The sequence below is a fragment of the Pseudorasbora parva genome, chromosome 13, assembly GCF_024679245.1.
Source record: "Pseudorasbora parva isolate DD20220531a chromosome 13, ASM2467924v1, whole genome shotgun sequence".
NCBI lineage: Eukaryota > Metazoa > Chordata > Actinopteri > Cypriniformes > Gobionidae > Pseudorasbora > Pseudorasbora parva.
Window position 1 is genome coordinate 9,182,260 of NC_090184.1, and position 20,385 is coordinate 9,202,644.

General features: G+C 37.5%; 1 protein-coding gene across 2 annotated transcripts in view; it reads left to right on the forward strand.

Annotated features, from left to right (window-relative positions):
• Positions 1–19,686, forward strand: part of mfn2 (mitofusin 2) — a 52,897-nt gene extending 33,211 nt beyond the window's left edge. For both annotated transcript variants that reach the window (XM_067413099.1, XM_067413100.1), the window contains exons 11-18: positions 3,810–3,936; positions 4,328–4,432; positions 4,785–4,887; positions 4,974–5,194; positions 7,031–7,186; positions 7,961–8,157; positions 9,998–10,132; positions 18,273–19,686. In XM_067413099.1, coding sequence (XP_067269200.1) covers positions 3,810–3,936; positions 4,328–4,432; positions 4,785–4,887; positions 4,974–5,194; positions 7,031–7,186; positions 7,961–8,157; positions 9,998–10,132; positions 18,273–18,342 — 1,114 coding nt within the window. In that variant the 3' untranslated portion in view covers positions 18,343–19,686. The remainder of the gene's footprint in view (positions 1–3,809; positions 3,937–4,327; positions 4,433–4,784; positions 4,888–4,973; positions 5,195–7,030; positions 7,187–7,960; positions 8,158–9,997; positions 10,133–18,272) is intronic.
• The last annotated feature ends 699 nt before the right edge of the window (positions 19,687–20,385 follow it).

The following is a 20,385-nucleotide window of genomic DNA, read 5'->3' on the forward strand; positions in this document are numbered from 1 at the left end:
GACTGAAACCCCTGACCTTCGCTCAGCTCTGTTTGATCTGATATCTGTGGTTTATAACAGAATTCTGCCCCGACCACTTCCACTAGATCACAGTAGCGATGGTATTAATTCTGTGGAGAATTTAAACGCTCTCTCACTGGATCACCAGTGCTGTGTATCGTGTCTGTCACGAGATTGGCCCGTGTGTGAGCTCGCGCTGCGTTAGTGTCAGCGCAGCTTTAAATGAGTAGCGCCTAGCGCGGTTCCTTTCAGACAAACACACTTTGCAGCAGGATATTGTTAATTGTTCTGTGACTTACGAATGACACTGTATGTTGTTAGACGCTATCCTTGTTGTTTGTGTATCTCTGTGGCAAACGCGCGCGGGGAGTGCTGAGCCATTACGGGAGCCCAGAGGGGAGCGTCGGCGGATTTTAAAGAGAAAACCGATTTTCATTCACAAAAATCGTCGTAAACTAAAAACTCGAATTAATCCATAAAATCGATTTATCGCCCAGCCCTAGTTACACCCCTAATATATATATATATATATATATATATATATATATATATATTAGACATGTGCCGATTTTCGAAAATGCGATTTATCACGATAATGAATATGCACAATATTGTTATCGTGGGCACTTTAAAATATTGTAAATAATAATTTATTAACAATTTATAATTTTTTTATAATGCACTCAAGAATACTTTGCCCATCAACCGTATAAATGCTCAACATCGCTGTATTCTGCATCGAAAGGGACACGCGCTCAGATATAAACAAGCCCAACGTGCGTTTGCACATGACTGAACCAGACGCGCTGCTGAAGTGCCGCTCAGCAGAGGGCACTGATGAACTGCAGAATGCTGCAGTTACCCCGGAAACCAGCAAACAAACAAAAAACGCTTGTAGTTTTTAAAACAGCCATTCGTTTTTTGTAATCTCAATGTTGTTCATCACAGCACCAAATACTTAATACTTAAAGACTTAATAGGCTATTTATTTTCAAACTTAAAGGGTTACTTCAGCGATTAGCATATAATAATAATAATAATAATAATAGATTTTATTTATAATGCACTTTTCATTCTGAAGAATCTCAAAGTGCAACAAGGGGGGGGGGGGGGGGATAACACAAAAAATGAATAAAAAGTAAAAATATAGAATACTACAAACAATCAACCAACACAGAAAACAGAACAGAAACAGAGCTGATGGTGAACATAAACAGAGCTGATGGTGAACAGAAACAGAGCTGATGGTGAACAGAAAACAGCTGATGGTGGAAGTCTCTGTTAGCTCCGCAGCACACTGTGGTCCACTCCATGTTTTAAATTTCTCCCAGCGGCAGTGTGTCCTGATGATATTGCCGAGGCAGGACAGCTGAAGACCAGATGATGATGGGTCTTCGTGACGATTCAAACGATGGGGATCGCCGCAGCACCATGCAGGAGGCAGAACATTTTTCCGGGCACTTCTGTGGACACACCGGGGTCGGCGCAGAAGTCCAAGCCGCTCCACGGCCGCAATGCAGGACGGAACAGCGGCGCAGCCGAGAAGCGGAACATCCCAACATCATGCCGGACGCCGATTACGATGGCCCAGATGACGCTAGCCCGGTGCAAACTTCAGCCACCATGCAGCTTAAGCCCAAGGGAGACCACCAGTGAGCAGTCGCGGCGAGAAACATCAAATGTCATCCAAACCAGAAACCAACCGCAGCAATTCAAACGTAAACATAAGAAGCGGTGGAAAACGGCGAAACGAGGAACAACGTCCTCTCAGTGGCTGCCAGCAATCAGCAACAGCCCCAAATGTAGCTCTGACTGTTAGACTAGTCACAAACATAAGGAAAAAAAATAAAATCTAAATCTAATAGTACAGTAACATGATTTGTGGGTGGAGAAGCGGCGAACAGACGACGCCAGCGTCCTCTCCCCCACGTTGCCTAGCAACCAAATCCAATATGGCTTTGTATCAGTAGAAACCCTGGAGTATATTCAAATTATTGTGCTTTCCCCCCTCATATCTCCCTGAGACAAGAGATTTATGCATTTTATTTCTAGAAAAATTCCTCCTATGATGCAAATTGACGATTTTTGCATCATAGGAGGAATGTTTGCCCAAAGGCTAAAGACTACAGCCAGCAGAGGGAGCCATTTCCGCATGTTTTGAACTCGCGCGTGGGGGATGGGAGATAACACTCAGCTTGCAGGGAGAGCTCAGCTGGCAGGCACTCATTTAAACGGAGCTATGGTGTGCAATGTAAGTCTTTTAACTTCTCAAATTAATTTCTATGAAAGTTAAGCTTGTAAAGGCATGAACTGAAACGCGCCAGACTGAACTCACGTTGTGAATGTATGCCGCGAGTGTAGTCGCTATTACCTCAGCTCTTATCACTCGTGCAGCTAGTGCTCAGTGCTGTGATACTCGCGCGGTGACTCACTCCTTATATTGAACACATTTTAATTGTAGTGTCTTCTCTAACTCAGTCACTGTAATCAAGTTGGTGGCGTTGGGGAATGGCACAGGGCAGCGAAGCATTCTGGGAATTGTAGTCTAATACATTTTCTGTCTTTTCTCAGTCTAGAAAGCACCAAATTCAAAAATAATTTCACATTTCTACTACATTGATGACCCAGTTCAAATACAGATTCATCTTCCCAGCGCTGAAGTACCCCTTTAAACATTTGTATGTTTTAATCTGGACTACAACATGCCCTAATAATTAGAACTGTTCTGATTATTTGTTATTGTTCAGTAAAACTTTGAGACATAAGACTTCATTAGTTAACATGTTAATTCATTATTACCAAACTGACAATGAAAAATACTTTTAAAGAATTAATCATTCTATGTTAATTTCTTAGTTACTGTTTAATAACATTACAATCAAAATCAAAATAACTTTTTTAATGGACCTGAGATAAAACTAACAATGATCAGTATTTCTTAACTAACATTACCAAAAAACATTATTACTTTCTGTACCAAATGTAGCTATTGCTCAATTTTAGTTAATGCATTAAATAAGGAAACATTATTGTAATGTGTAAGCCTACATGTTTCTCTTTATAGCCTAATTCTTTTGCAATTTAATCTGTTTGAAAATTGTACTTTTACAGCTCTGAAAAAATATCAAGAGACCACATAACATTGATTTCTCAATGAGGGGTCTCTTAATTTTTTTCCAGAGCTGTATATATTTTTGGTGCATTATTGTATTTAAACATTCAGTTATTTTTGTTCTTACAAAAATAGTTCTTAAAGCTGTTATGCTATGGCAAAACTTTTTTTTAACAACTTATTTCAATATCGTGATAATATCGTATATATCGTGATAAAACTTCATCAATTAATCGCAACATGAAAAATTGATATCGGCACATGCCTAATATATATATATATATATATATAAAATACACATCAGATCTCAATGGGGGAAAAATGGGTGCTGAATATCTATACTAATATACTAATATGGACTGGGTAATGTGTTATAAACGCAAGGATGCCACATCATCCTGCAGAGGACTAATTTCAAAGACACCCTGAAAATCAAAGTGAAAAATTTATGCATTAGACTTGTCCATTTTGCTGAAATGTCATTGCAGCAACTCAAAATGGTACTCAATAGTTTGTATGGCCCCCACATGCTTGTATGCATGCCTGACAACGTCAGGGCACGCTCCTAATGAGACAACTGATGGTGTTCTGGGATCAGTATTATTAAAAAATAATAGTTTGTTATATTTGAATGGTAGTTGACTATGCATAGACTTAAATTAATATTTATTATAAAGACTTTTCGTGTTTTGTTCAGGATTCATTGTTTAGAGATGAAGGAGGAGAGGGAGGACAGGCTGGAGTTCATTGATAAACAGCTGGATCTGCTCACTTTGGACTGCAAGAGCAAAATCAAAAAGATCACAGAGGAGGTCGAGAAACAGGTGATGCGCCATTTATCACTTTTTTTCTGTCTTTTTCAGAAATGTCAGTAAGTAGTGATTAGTAAGTAAGTAAGTAAGTAGCTGAAGTCTAGTGTGTGTCTGTTTTACCTTTCAGAGCTGAGCAAACCAAGTATTCAAAGTTAGAAAGATTGGGCTATGTGTACAGTATGCACATACTATGCTGATGATGAAATTTACATGAAGGGCACTTAACCAAAAAACAAAACAAAAAATCTCTTTAGTCAAAAAAAGATTCCCAACCCCTGTGCTATAATTATACCATATTAAAGTATAGTTGTTCATAGAAATGTATTCTTGTTTACAATTTAAGTTTCAAGCATTATAGAACTGCCATTTGCAAGGTTTTAATCTGCTCATCTGAATGTGTTAGGTATCTAATGCTATGGCAGAGGAGATCCGGAGATTGGCTGTACTAGTGGATGACTTCCACATGGACTTTCATCCTTCACAAGTGGTGCTCAAAGTATACAAGAATGTAAGTTGGACTTGAATTGGACTTCCTCCAATTGTCCACCCATGTCTTAATGTGTACACTCCTTTATCCACTGTTGATTAGTGTTTAGTGTCAACTCTCTGCATGGAAATTCCCCTGCTGCCCAAAATTTTTATTTGTGCTCATCTATGAGACAAGAACATGTCCTTGTCCTTGTTAACTTTCAGTTTTACCTAGGGCTTTATGTGGATAAACGCAGTTATTAGTGATTTATCTCAGGATTTTTAAAATGTATTTATGATGTAGTTAATGTGTTATCTTTGGTAGCTCTAATTTTACATGGTTATGATTTTTTTGTATGTCTTTTTTTGTCATGTTTTGCTGAAACGATTAGGAGCTCCACAGGCACATAGAGGACGGTCTTGGCAGGAACATGTCTGAGAGATGCTCCAGTGCGATAACTGTGGCACTGCAAAGCACACAGACTGAAATGATAGGTCAGTATCTCTCTCATTCAGTGAGCTTTCAAACTGCTCATACCAGTAACAGCAGCAGGATAACAAGACACTTGTGATCGTTCCAGAGGGTCTAAAGCCCCTGCTGCCCATCGGCATTCGAGAGCAGGTGGATATGATCGTGCCCAGGCAGTGCTTTGCTCTCAGCTACGACCTCAACTGTGACAAACTCTGCAGCGACTTCCAAGAAGACATCAGTTTTCACTTCTCCCTGGGATGGACCATGTTGGTCAACCGCTTCCTGGGTCCCAAAAACACACGCCGTGCCCTCATGGGCTACAATGACCAGGTAGCACATCTTCATTTTGGATGGTCCTTGGTTTTGTCATTTTCATAGCTCCCCAACGATGCTTTCACGACAACTCTGAAACAATTTCTTTCTGGATTTCTAATGGTTATTTAGTCAATTAATAGTCTACTTGAAATAATTACATCTAATTTAATAACAATATATTAAAAGCTGAAAATGTTTAGGGGCCTATGAAGTCCAAATTCCATTTTATTTTTCCCAAAGTCTTCTGTTTTCCATAAAACATGTTCTTGACTGTTTTAATTTAAATTCAATTTAATTTAAATATGTCTACCGTAATCATTTGAAATCAGAATTTTTTTACAATTTCTTTAAAAGCATTACAATAATAAGGCCCTATGAAATGTTAAAATGTTACATTTTCGAGAAATTATACAGATTTATTATCAGAGACTGTGGTAACCAAATTAAGTCATAAAACATTACCAGAAGATTGGAAAATTTGTTTGATAGCCTTAGAAAAAAAACGTTGTAATATTATTAAACACACTGTTTAGATGAATTTAAACAATGGCTAAGTGGCTAAACGCATCTCGTTGTCATGTAAGGGCCCTGTCCATGTTGAACAGACATTTTAATTGCATTTTGTTTCATGCAATCTATGTTGCATCTATGCCCCCAAAGCTGCCGTTTTAGCTGAGTGTGAGCTCTGGGCATTAACTGTAACAGCTCCGTGTTCCAAGTACCAATCCGGTTCGTTTTTTTTTCTAAAGACTGTACTCACAAAGGTATAACTATCAAGATAAACTTAAAAATTTGCCGGAGTCGTCCTTTAAATAGCAGTGTTTTTGTGCTTTAATGTTTTCAGGTGTTAGTTCATATCCAGTGGCGGCTACTGGTCTGTCAGAGAGGGGAAGCTCATTTTTGGCCAATTGTCTTATTTATTTAAAAGTAAATTCTGCCCTACGGTCCTTTTCAAGAAAATGTTCTTTTACCCTGTGAATGAATGAACGATCTAAAAAAATATTAAACTCTGTAAAACTGAAACAAGGAATGTGGTGTATAATTGTGTGAAATGTATGATGAAAATCAAGCAATTTCGCCAAGCAAATATCAAAGAAATAGGTTGCAGAAGTTTTTATTTCGACTGAACTTGAGAAATTCGCGATGGGACTGAGCGCGAATAGCTTCAGTGATTCCTTATAGTACAGAATCGCTGTCAGTCAAAAGGAGATGCAGAACCTCCAATCATCACGCAGAAGCTCGGAGTCCGGGCCAGCCCACTCCCCATTCACTCCCAGAGACGCTGAGCGTCCGTGGGCGGGACATAATCGCAGCGTTTATCCAATGACCGTCTAGTTTCGAAGCGCTGAAAAAAAACGTTCAAAGCAGCCCCATTGAAGTCAATGGACGCTGGGCTTCAATAGGGAAATGCACTGTGACGCTGCGGGAATGTATGAGAAGGAAATCGAGTCAGCTGACCTGCTATATGTAACTGATTCTGAACGAACTCGTCTTTGAGATGAACGTTTTCTAACGCATTTTTAGTCAATACAATGTTAATATAATAGTACATATTTGACCATTAATTTTATGACATTATAAGGGAAGCCGAGCTTCCCTTGCAGTCTTAAAGAAATCGCCACTGTTCATATCATATTAATTAAGTGTTCAGCCTTAGCCTTAATTTTTAGAAATTCATCCATAAATTTCTGTAAAAAAAATTCATTTAAAATATGCTTTATACTGTAAAATCAATTTTTCCTTCCATCATTTTGTGAGTCTGTGCGTTTTCCACATCACAGAAATCATAGGGCCCTCGTCCTTGTCATCTGTTGGGTTCTATTTGATAAAGGATGTGTGCTGTGTCGGCAGGTTCCCAGACCCCTGGCCATCACTCCGGTCAGCACCAGTATGCCTCCTTTCCCTCAAGGATCCATGACCCAGGAAGAGCTAATGGTTTCTATGGTGACAGGATTGGCATCACTCACCTCTCGGACATCAATGGGCATTATAGTAGTTGGAGGAGTGGTAAGAACATATCAAATATCTCTGACACACAAAATGCATGTGTTCCTGCTATATATACACCGCCGTTCAAAAGTTTGGGGTCGGTAATATATATTTAAAAAATTGTATTTGAAAGCAGTGTTTACCAAGGCTTCATTATTTGATTAAAAAATACAGTAAAAATGGTAATATTGCGAAATATTAGTACAATTTAAAACAAATGTTTTCTATTTTAATATATTTATAAATATAATTTATTTAGGGATGTGCCGATACCACTTTTTCCAGTTTGATACCAACTTATAATACAAATATTTTTAATTACAATAATTGGGGAGGTTAGAGGGTCAGGTTTTGCTTATTTTTTGTCTTTGGTTGGTCACATGCCTAAAAACTTGGAAAAATAGCAGTTTACTCTTTTAAAACATTTTCCAAAAAAAATGTTAAGCAGCTGTTTTTTAACATAAATAAATAATGCCTTGAGCAGCAAATCAGCATATTAGAATGATTTCTGAAGGATCATGTGACACTAGCCTGGATGCCAGCCGAACTTTTGAGGTCGGGGGAAGTTCGGTCTGGACTTGGTCTGATCTGTTATGGAGCAACTATGCTTGAACCAGAGCTGTTCGGACCAATCAAATTGCCTGGGCGAATACATTTTACATTTTAAAATATATTTAAATAGAAATATAATATATAAGGGCCTTCTTTCAAAAACATAAAATAACTTCTGTCATAATAATTGTTGGAATATTTGCTTCAGTGGTTGTGTGATCGTATTTCTCTCCATCTCAGATCTGGAAAGCAGTGGGCTGGAGGCTCATTGCTCTGTCTGTGGGTCTCTATGGACTGCTGTACGTGTATGAGAGACTCACATGGACCACTAGGGCCAAAGAAAGAACATTTAAAAGACAGTTTGTGGACTACGCCAGCGAGAAACTACAGCTCATTGTCAGCTACACGGGGTCTAACTGCAGCCATCAGGTTCAGCAGTAAGTCTGCGTCTGTATATCCCTTAGCTGCAGCAAAGCAGTCGTGTCAAATCTGACATGAAATCAAATGATCAGTTTTATAATATGATGAGCCAGAAGTGGTCAAATCAAAGTTTTTCATTTGGTTTGTTGCCATCAGGCATCATTTTGTAACACTAAAACTGGAATATTCAGATATTATTATGCCTTAGTTCAAAATTTGGGGTTGTGCTGTTTATTATTTTTGTAAAAACACTGATACATTTTTTTGTGTGGATTCTTTATGAATAGAAATATAAAAAACAGTCACTGTTGATCACTTTTTAATTATTCTTGCTAAAATCAAAGTTCCCACTCGTTCTGGAAAACCTTAAAAAACCTGGAAAATTAATTTTCTAGTCCTGGAAAACGCATGGAAATTTTGAGAAAATGTAAAGTGTCCTGGAAAATCCAGAATTTGATTCGGCTGTACAGCCGCTCTGGAGAAAACAGTGATGTCATCCAGCTCTGTTCAATTATTTTATAGTGTTAATGTGGGCAGATCAGTATTGTAGTTTAATATTTAGAGAATATTTAATTGAACTTTGGACTATAACAAGGAGTTTATCATTGGCCCAAGAGAGAGTTCACCCAAAATGTCAAAAAAGTTGTTCCAAACCTGTATGAGTTTTTTTATTCTTTTGAACACAAAATAAGATATTTTGAAAAATGTTGTTAACCAAACAGTTGATGCACCTCATTGACTTTCATAGTTTTTTTCTAGGGCTAGATAAAAAATATAGATTTCTCGATTTGAATCGACTCATTTATGTGAACCAGTATCGAGTCTTAAATCCCAAGAATCGATAGTCATCCTGTTTTAAGCTGATGAATGAACAGAACATCGTAGTGTGCCTCACATCCAATAAATCTCAATAATCTTTGTGCTTTGTTACTACTGATATGAAACAAATTATTAGATTTCAAATTACATCCGTTTTATTACAAAATAAAAAAAACATAAATACTGTGTGCACATGAAGTGATCTTTTCTTCTGCCTAATACCAGTTGCAGCTCGAAATAAATGTGAATCTTAGAGTGTTACAAAGAGTACAACTTACCAAAATCCGTATCATGTCACATGGAATCACTCAATCAGTGTTTCAACCGTGGTAAGACTTAGTAAAACTGCTTGTAAACAATGTCATGTAAGGTCACATTTACCTCAGAAAAACCATATCCATTGTCCTTAAACACTTTAGTCTGCTAGAAAAATTGACTTTAGAGAGGAGCATTTTGCTAAATATATGCACCATATTACATATACTAAGTATATACACTGCAATATTTTTGCTATGATATTGACATTTGTAACAAGAAGAATTTGCTGTAATGTAGCTCACATTAAAAATGTTATAGTTAAGTCATGGCCATTAACATCTTTTCAGATTAATGGAAAGATAAATATTGCCTATTACATTTTGGTGATCATCAGTGATTCTTGTCTTTTATTCCTGCTGTAGTAAAATTGAAAATGACAGACTTAAGAATGGTTGTGTATATCCATCCATCAAACAAATAAATCACATCATGTAAGACAGTAAAATAGATTTTTGGAATCACACAAAGCCTCTTAGTCCAGTATAATCCAGAGTGTACCTTGATGTCAGTACAAATGTTGTTGTTATTTTCAGACATTATATAACCACTGGCATATATATACAGATTTCAGTGACCTGAACACCTCTTCACTACCGCCCTCTGGTGGAGAAAATGAATACATGACCAATTTATGAAGTACATATTTGAAGAGATTTGCTTTCTGTAGTTGTGTTCAGATAGTTGTTGAATCCAGCCTGCTTTCTTTCTTTCTGAACACAGGGAGTTGGCCAGCACCTTCTCTCAGCTGTGTCAGCAGGTGGACGTGACCAGACAGCAGCTGGAGGATGAAATCCGGGATTTGAACAGCAAGATCGAACAGTTGGACTCCCTGCAGAGTAAAGCCAAACTCCTCAGGTGAGAGTCTGTGACATGTTTATTCAATCAATCAATCAATCAATCAACTTTATTTATATAGCGCTTTTACAATCACGATTGTGTCAAAGCAGCTTCACAGTGTCAAACAGGATAATATTGCGACAAAATTAGATTTGGCTGTACAGCCGTACTGGAGAAAACAGTGATGTTATCAGCTTATTTTAATTTATCATATAGCGACAATGTTGGCAGATCAGTATTATAGTTTATAGAATTAAATAAGACCTAATTCATATATTTTATTTGTATAATAAGTTGAATAACTTTAATCATATTTTTAGTGTCCCCAACTGAGCAAGCCAAGCCAAAGGCGACAGTGGCAAGGAACCAAAACTCCATCGGGGCATGATGGAGAAAAATAAACCTTGGGAGAAACCAGACTCAGTCGGGGTGCCAGTTCTCCTCTGGCCTATTAACACACCGTGTAAGATTATTATTCTGGCAACCTTACAGGTCGGAAATCATATTAGATCGGATTATTCAAAATTTTCAGGGTATCACGGAAGAGACAGATTTATTTAGGATGGGGCGTCAATTACACAAGAGTATGAATACATGAAAGATCGTAATTATTGCGCCGAAGACGGGTTTTGAGCATGTCGTGCCAGTGAGGCAAATTCGGAGGAGACACCATTTGACACGGCTCAGCAGACACTCCAGGATGCGTTGGTCATGTCCAGGCAGGTCCACCATCCGATCCGGACAGGGCCCAGATCCGGGATAAACCTCGGGATAAACAGAGAGACTAACATTAGCGTAGATGCCACTCTTTTTATGATGTAACGAGTACATCAGGTGTTATGGGAAGTGTTCCCGGTTCCGGCTGACCTAGTTAATGCAGCCTAACAATCAGTCAATTGAATTGAATAATGAAAGTTAAAAATGTTCTATGTGTATGCCATAGTAAAGAGATGTGTTTTTAGTCTAGATTTAAACTGACAGAGTGTGTCTGCTTCCCGAACAATGCTAGGAAGACTATTCCACAATTTAGGAGCTAAATAGGAAAATGATCGACCGCCTGCAGTTGATTTAGATATTCTAGGTATTATCAACTGGCCAGAGTTTTGAGACCGCAATCGACGTGATGGGGTATAATGCGTTAAGAGCTCGCTTAAGTACCGGGGAGCTAAACTATTTAGTGCTTTGTAAGTAATAAGCAAGATTTTAAAATGTATGCGATGTTTAATAGGGAGCCAGTGCAGTGTTGACAGAACTGGACTAATATGATCAAACTTCCTGGTTCTAGTAAGAACTCTAGCTGCTGCATTTTGGACTAGCTGGAGTTTGTTTATTAAGCGAGCAGGGCAACCACCCAGTAGAGCATTACAATAATCTAGCCTTGAGCTCATGAACGCATGTACTAACTGTTCAGCATTTTGCATTGAAAGCATGTGCCGTAATTTAGATATATTTTTAAGATGATAGAATGCGGTTTTACAGATGCTAGAAACGTGGCTTTCAAATGAAAGATTGGTATCAAAGAGCACACCCAGGTTCCTCACTGACGACGAGGGCTTGACAGAGCAGTCATCAAGTGTTAGACAGTATTCTCGGTTACTACTTGTGGAGCTTTTCTGTCCAGTAATTAAAAATTCAGTTTTATCTGAATTAAGTTGCAGAAAATTACTATTCATCCAATTTTTTATATCAGCTATGCATTCTGTTAATCTTGTGAATTGGTAGGTTTCATCCGGGCGTGAGGAAATATAGAGCTGAGTATCGTCAGCATAACAATGAAAACTAACGCCATGTTTCCTAATGATATCTCCCAGTGGTAGCATATACAGGGTGAAAAGCAACGGTCCTAACACTGAGCCTTGCGGTACCCCATACTGAACTTGTGATCGGTGTGACATCTCTTCATTTACTGCTACAAACTGATAACGGTCAGATAAGTACGATTTAAACCATGCCAAAGCAGTTCCACTAACGCCAACATAATTTTCGATTCTATTCAGAAGAATATTGTGATCGATAGTATCAAATGCAGCGCTAAGATCGAGTAACACTAATAGAGAGATACAACCACGATCAGATGATAAGAGTAAATCATTTGTAACTCTAATTAGAGCAGTCTCAGTGCTATGATACGGTCTAAATCCTGACTGGAAATCCTCACATATACCATTTCTTTCTAAAAAAGAACATAATTGTGAAGACACGGCCTTTTCTAGTATTTTTGATAGAAACGGTAGATTCGAGATTGGCCTGTAATTGACTAATTCTTTAGGATCAAGTTGTGTTTTTTTTAATAAGTGGTTTAATTATAGCCAACTTAAAAGTTTTCGGTACATATCCTAATGTCAAAGATGAATTAATGATATTAAGTAGAGGATCTATGACCTCTGGAAGTATCTCTTTTAATAGCCTAGTCGGTATAGGGTCAAGCATACATGTTGTTGATTTTGATGATATTACAAGTTTAGCCAGTTCTTCTCCTCCTATAGCAGTGAATGAGTGTAATTTTTCCTCAGTGACCCTACAATGCTCTGTCTGAAGTGATACTGTAATAGACGGCTGCATGGTTATAATTTTATTCCTAATATTATCAATCTTACTAGTAAAGAAGTTCATAAAGTCATTACTGCTGTGTTGTTTACAAACATCAGAAGCTGAAGCTTTATTTTTTGATAATTTAGCCACTGTATCGAATAAATACTTAGGGTTGTGTTTGTTTTCTTCTAAAAGAGATGAGAAATAAGCAGATCTAGCAGTTTTTATGGCCTTTCTGTATGCAATCATGCTCTCTTTCCACAAATTGCGAAAAACCTCTAGTTTTGTTTTCTTCCAGCTGCGCTCCATTTTTCTGGCTGCTGTTTTAAGGGCCCGAGTGTGCTCGTTGTACCACGGCGTTGGATTATTTGCTTTAATCTTCTTTAAGCGCCGGGGAGCAACTATGTCTAAAGTGCTAGTAAGGATAGAGTCAATAGTTTCGGTTGCAGCATCAAGTTCATCTTGGCTATCTGTAATGCTGAGGAGATGGAACTGATGAGGAAGATTATGTACAAAGCAATCTTTAGTCGCAGCGGTTATCGTCCTGCCATATTTGAAGCGAGGGGATGGCTTTGCAGCCTTAGGTAAATTAAGTATACATGATATTAGGTAATGATCTGAGATGTCATCGCTCTGCTGCAGAATTTTAACAGTATCAACATTTATTCCATGTGACATTATTAGATCTAAAGTATGATTAAGGCGATGAGTGGGTCCTGATACGTGTTGTCTAACTCCAATAGAGTTTAGAATGTCTCTAAATGCCAATCCCAATGCGTCTTTTTCATTGTCTACGTGGATATTAAAATCCCCAACAATTAGTACTTTATCTACAGCTAATACTAACTCCGATACAAAACCAGCAAATTCTTTGATAAAGTCTGTATTGTGCCCTGGTGGCCTGTATACAGTAGCCAACACAAATGTCAGAAGGGATTTATCATTTACACTACACAGTGTTACATAAAGCACCAAAACTTCAAAGGAATTATATTTGAAACTAGACTTCTGAGTAATACTGAAAATATTATTATAAATTACAGCCACACCTCCCCCTTTACCTTTCAGACGTGGCTCATGTTTGTAACAATAATTTCGGGGGGTGCACTCATTTAAAGTAATGTAATCATCAGGTTTTAGCCAGGTTTCTGTCAAACACAGCACATCTAAGTTATGATCTATAATCATATCATTGACAACAAGCGTTTTTGGCGAAAGGGATCGAATATTCAGCAACCCAAGCTTTATCAATTGTTCATCCGTATTATATCTGTTGTTTATTTGTTGGACATCAATTAAATTTTTACTGTTGAATGGTTTTGATGGTTTTTTGTATTTACTAATTCGGGGAACAGACACAGTCTCTATGTGATAATATCTAGGTGAAAGAGTCTCTATGTGCTGGGATTTAGCTGACTTTGGTGACGTGAGACAGCTAGCAGACGGTTGGTTTAGCCAGTTTGTCTGCTTCCTGACCTGGGCCCCAGTGAGTCAAGGTTTAGCTCTAAGACTATGTGCCAAATTACTAGAGAGAAGAGCAGCACCAGCCCAGGAGGGATGAATGCCGTCCATCTTCAACAGGTCAGGTCTGCCCCAAAAACTTTTCCAATTGTCTATGAACCCTATGTTATTTTGCAGACACCACTTAGACAACCAGCCATTGAGTGAAGATAATCTGCTAACTATTTCATCACTCCTTTTCGCGGGGAGAGGTCCAGAGAAATATACGGCTTTTGACATCGTACTTGCGAGATTACACACCTCTTTAATGTTAATTTTGGTGATCTCCGACTGGCGAAGTCGAACATCATTAGTGCCAACGTGAATAATAATCTTAGAGAATTTACGATTAGCTTTAGCCAGCACTTTTAAATTTGCTTTGATGTCAGGCGCTCTGGCTCCCGGTAAACATGTGACTATGGTGGCTGGTGTCTCTATTTTCACATTCCGTGTAATAGAATCGCCAATAACTAGGGCACTTTCAACAGGATCCTCAGTGGGTGCGTCACTGAGTGGGGAGAACCTGTTTGATGTTCTAATCGGAACGGAAGAGCGGTTTTTTGATCCGCGACTATGCTTTCTCATCGTCACCCAGCCCTGCTGCGCGGGCTCAGCCGGAACCAAACAATGAGTGTTCACTAAGCTAGTCGCATCCAAAGCAGTATCTAAAGCTGTTACATTCTCACTACTCTCACATAAAGCTTGGATGCGTGTCTCTAAATCTGAAATCTTCTCCGTCAGCCTGATTAATTCCTTACATTTATCACATGTGAAGCCCTGTTCGCCAACGGAGATAGATATGCTAAACATGTAGCATGCAGTGCAAGTGACAATGACAGGAGAAGAAGACATGGCTTACCGTATTTGTTGATGAATCCAAAACTTACCACAGTTGTCTGATGGAGTCTTTTTAATAATCCAACTCACCACAGTTGTCTATAGAACTCAGAAAACAGGAGACCTGGATGCTGGGATGGAAAGCTACCAGACTAGCGAAAAGCTAACGTGTGGTAGTGATTTAGATTAAAAGCTAGTAATGTCAAATTTAAATTGATAGGCTATATTAAACACTATATGGTGATGAGTAAGTTATATTTAGCAGTGTAAATTACAAAGAAAATATATCAAATAGAGATTCAAACACAGCTATACAGAGCTACAAACACTGTGGTGGCAGCAGCAGCAGGCAGACAGGCAGGAGCAATCGATCAGGAACAATCAATCAGCCAGGAGCAATCCTCCTTATTAACTGTAACATGTTTGATTTGGCATTTGCCGTTTAGTAGTCGGCTTAGTTCATATGTTGCCCTTTTCAGGAATAGATATTATTACACTGACAACATATTCTTAGATTTCATGTGACGTCACACAGTGGCGCGGCCGCCATTTGTAGGACTGAATTGCAACATGCCGTCTATCTGCTGTGCTGTGGGCTGTGACAACAGCAAATAAAATAAAACACGGATTAACGTTTTAAAATATCTACAAAATATATCTAAAAAATACTTTGTTCTTTTTCTGCTAACTTTTAACAATCATTTATAATAATAAAGTAATAAAATACTGAGACAGCATTGTCGGCAGTATTCATGGCAAAGAATATTTTGTTCTGTTGGCTATTGACCGGTGCAATATTTCAAAATCAACAACTGTTTTATGTACATTACAATTAGTAATAGTTTGCATTTATGTTAACCTAGAGACTTTTAAACATCAAAATGTAATTTATTATTCGTTTTATTATGTATTCGTGTCAAAATTATATATAAACATATTTTCCTGTTCTATTTTGCCTGGGAACGCTCCCAACACGCTTGTGTCGCTGAAAAATTGCATAAACACATGACTTTACACAGAAAGAAAAATACCTTACTTACTCCAACCTAGGGTGAAGTCATTAACAACGTTTTAACGCAAATTGTGTTAATAGAAATCTATGAATGGCGGTGCAGGATTGTGAACAACTTTTATTAATCAAATGTTTGGCAACTAACGTATTAGGCTAATATTCAATGGTTATACTTGAAAAATGTGCCGCGAGGCCGCTCATCAAAATACATGCTTCTTTCAATAGGATGTGAGTGAAATGGAAATGGCAATCTAAATTTTGGGGTGGCACCCAGGGTGGCCTGTCAAATGTCAAGGTTGGCTCTGCCACTGGGTGTCAGCAGTTCTTTGGGCAGTAAATAAGGATCTAATCCTAAAGACACGTATCTATTTTCTTTAAATACCATTGCTTTTCGTCAGTGGTGAGGTGTGCTATTTTGACGTGTGAAATCTTTCGGATCATAGATATACATAATACTGTAATCATTATGTACATCTCTGTTGGGTCTGTTTGCGGTCTGCAAGACAGGGGCGTAACTGGCTACGCTACGCAAAGGTCCTAAAGATGGCGACCGCGGCAAAAAAGTCACGTGACTGAATCCCATGAATACATTACTGTTCAAAAGTTTGGGGTTGATACATTTTTTTTTAACAAAATTAATACTTTTATAAAATTAATCAAAAGTGATACTACAGATATTTATCTTGCATTTGTAATACAATTAAAAAATAACATACAATGAGTGCTTTTTTTAAACTTTCTATTCATCAAACAATCCAGAAATCTGGAGTAATGATTTCTGAAAATAAACTTCGCTATCATAGGAATAAATTACATTTTAAAATACATTGAAATAGAAAAGTTATTTAAAGGGCCCATGCATTGTTTTATTGTTTTATAATGTTCTCTGTGGTGCGCTTATAATGTTAGTATGATTTTTACGTAAAAAATGATCATAATTTATAAATAAAAGGTATATTCCTACCCTGATTTTAGTCTCTGATTTGAACGCTCTGAACCCTGTGAGACTTCAGTGTAAATGCCCACTGCTGTGATCGGCTCTCATCTTTGCATAATAAATAGCTAGTATTACATTTGGAACTCTTTCGAAAACTTTAAGCACATTTTTACTATTTCAGCTCTCAAAGTTTAACTAATTGTGAAAAGGGTTAATTATTGCATATATTTAGATTGTGGCATGAAAGGATGCAGTGATGAGCATTGTAGCCGATCGCAGAGCACATAATCTCATCTCATCATTGCAACTCGATTTCTGCACACTAGCGAATGCTTTAATCATAACTAACGGTGCAAACACAGTCCAAAACTCATTCACTGATAAACTTGTGCTGTTTTATTGACACCTCCAGCGATTGTAAAGAAAGCGTTCTTTGATCGCTTCCTATATATAATTAATTCCCAGTTTAAATAACTGATTATTTCATCCTACTAAGAGAAACAATGTGAAGTTGACCGTTTAATCACTGCAAAGCCTGCGCCGAAATTGCGACTGATTTGCCAAAGAATCCACAGTGAAATGTACCGAATACAAATAAATAATGCTCAACTAAGACCTTCACATAGTTGAAAATAAATAACCGCATTCCTTATATTAGGATCTTTTGGAAGGTAATGTTATTTTTAGTCTGGTGATCCTGTATCTCTTCTCTCCTCGTCATCTCACTAACACACCAGTGGGCGGGGCCAAAGTTGCAATGATGAAGTAGGCGTTGATCATCTTCCATAGTTGTTCGCTGGACTTGGTTACAATAAAATGAGTTTCTGGACTAACAAGGAAGTTTTCAGTTCTGAAACGTACAGGATATTCTTATTATGATGACCTCTTAAATTGTCAAAAGCTCAAGGAAAATTGGATTTCTCAGTTCACGATTCTTTTAAATAGTAATTTTATGTCCTAGCATTACTGTTTTACTATATTTTTATATATATATTCAATGCAGATTTTGACACTCAAGTAGCCACTTTTCCCCAGTCGGGCCAAGCACTGTTCTCTGTAGCTTAACCATTCTATTCCGTGCTTCAGCAATCTACGGCCGTTTTGACATAATTTTGTATGTATTTGACCATTTAAGCGCCAGAAGCCATTAAAAAGAAGTCATTTTATCAGGCAGACTTCTTTCAAAAAAATCGGATACAAACTCCAAAATGCGTTTTTTTTCTCTTTCAATCAGAGGGACCATTCCAACTAAAAAGAAGTAATTCGCAAAATTAGAGCACATTAAAATCATTTCAGTTGTTCATGATGTTTGTTAATTTGACATGTGATTTCTTCTACAGGAATAAAGCTGGCTGGCTGGACAGTGAACTAAACATGTTTACCCAGCAGTACCTTCACCAGGGTCGATAGAGATTCTGCCTGAACCAACTGTATGAGTGTGTAAAGCAGCTCATCTTCACTGCTGCACTTTTAATATCTATTGCAGATAATCTAACACTTAGCCATGGTTTCAACCAATTATTGTGAGTATACCAAATATTGGCCATTTCATGTTGTTGTTTTTTTGCCTTTGAGAGTAGTGACATGTGCCACTTTGAAGAGAACTTCCTTTTGTTTTTGTACATGCTGTTTCTTTTGTATTTAATACAGGGTAAATAATTTATTCTTGAGATAAGAGGTCGTGTAAAGTGGTTGATCTCTATGTAGATTGTGTGACATCGATTCCCATATAGATTTTCTTAGCATGCCACAGCAAGTTGCAAAAAGTGAGATTTCCATTGTAAAATGGTCTCTCGCGTGCCTTGTATTAATCCGACAGTGTGATGTATGCCGATGAACTTAACGTGGAATTCTCCTCTTTGGTCTTTGTCACAACTCTACTATGTTTGACACACATAACGTTATGGAAGCGTAATGAAGTGTCTCCATTCCACTGAGTGCAAGTTGTTCGCAAAGTCTGAGATCGGATTCTTTGCTAGTGTGTGGCAGATTGCTGTAAGGAGGTTGGAGTCTATTGGATTTCAGTGAAAATGAAAGCTGAGTCTTATCAGTTTCATCCTGAATTACTTTTTTATTTTTGGCAACCTGTTCCAAAAGTCTTGATCTGGCTGACACTTTATTTAGTTTTTATTGTTTTGAATATACGGCCATTTTCTAGACAACTCTGGCTGCAAAGAAAGTTATGTGACTTAATGAAATCAGCAATATTCTGGTGCCTCTTCAATTTTTCCCTCCATGACTGCACCGTTTTTCTACTAATCGTTTGTTTAGTATCATTATGGGATAAATGAATATTAATTTTCATTAAAATAATAGTATTTATGAATTGGATAGGACAACTAGCTTGATGTAAACTTGTACACCAGTTAAGCTAAGCATATAATTACAAGTTCTTCATACATTTGTTCCACCTCTGAAGTCCATATCTGAAATCTAATCTGCGAGATCAGACTGTCAATGTGTGTGATCTATTACTAACCTGTTAGTCCCTCACATGTGTATGGTATATAGTGTGTTTAGTTTGGATTATGATGTGTGTCAAGTGTTCAAGAAGGTGATCTGGAGAGCTCCTGTGACGTGCACTTTATATTTTGCTGCTTTTTGTCTTTATTTCCAGCAGGTTTATTAGAACGAGAATGGTACACTGAGATATGTCAAAAGTAATGTATAGATGAGCATGCAGACCATTGTAATTTATTGTCATTCACTGTTACTGTTATAGGAAATAATAAAGAGACACTGTTGAAAAATGAACATGACTTGTCTCTGTAAAAGATGTGTTAAATGTCAGTTTTTTCTTTCTAACGTAACGGTTAAAGAAACATGAGGGGGGATTATTGGGGGGAAATTTTTTTTTTTTTTTTTGCATTTCATGTTTACTTGAGGTAAAAACAACCTATTTTATTTATTTACACAAAAACACACACACACACACACACACCTAACAGTTTTTCATTTAGTTAATTTTAACAGTTAGGGTTTCAACAGTCCTGGAAATCTCAAATGTATTTTTTTTTTTTAAGTCATGAAATTAATATATCTTAAAAAGCCATTCAAATAGTCCACATCAGTTAATTTGCACAGTATATTGTCTATAACTGTTTAAAATCCATAAAAAATTCTTAAAATCAGTCCCACATGATTCTGATGAAAAAATATCTGATGTCGCCAAATGTTTTAATAATTTCGGTTGCACTTTGTTTTACAGTCCTGTTACACACACACACACACACACACACACACACACACACACACACACACACACACACACACACACACACACACACACACACACACACACACACACACACACACACACAGGTAGTGTTTAATATGGAGTTGGCCCATCCTTTGCAGCTATAACAGCTTCAGCTCTTCTGTGAAGGCTTTCCACAAGGTTTAGGAGTGTGTTTGTGGGAATTTTTGCCCATTCTTCTAGAAGCGCATTTGTGA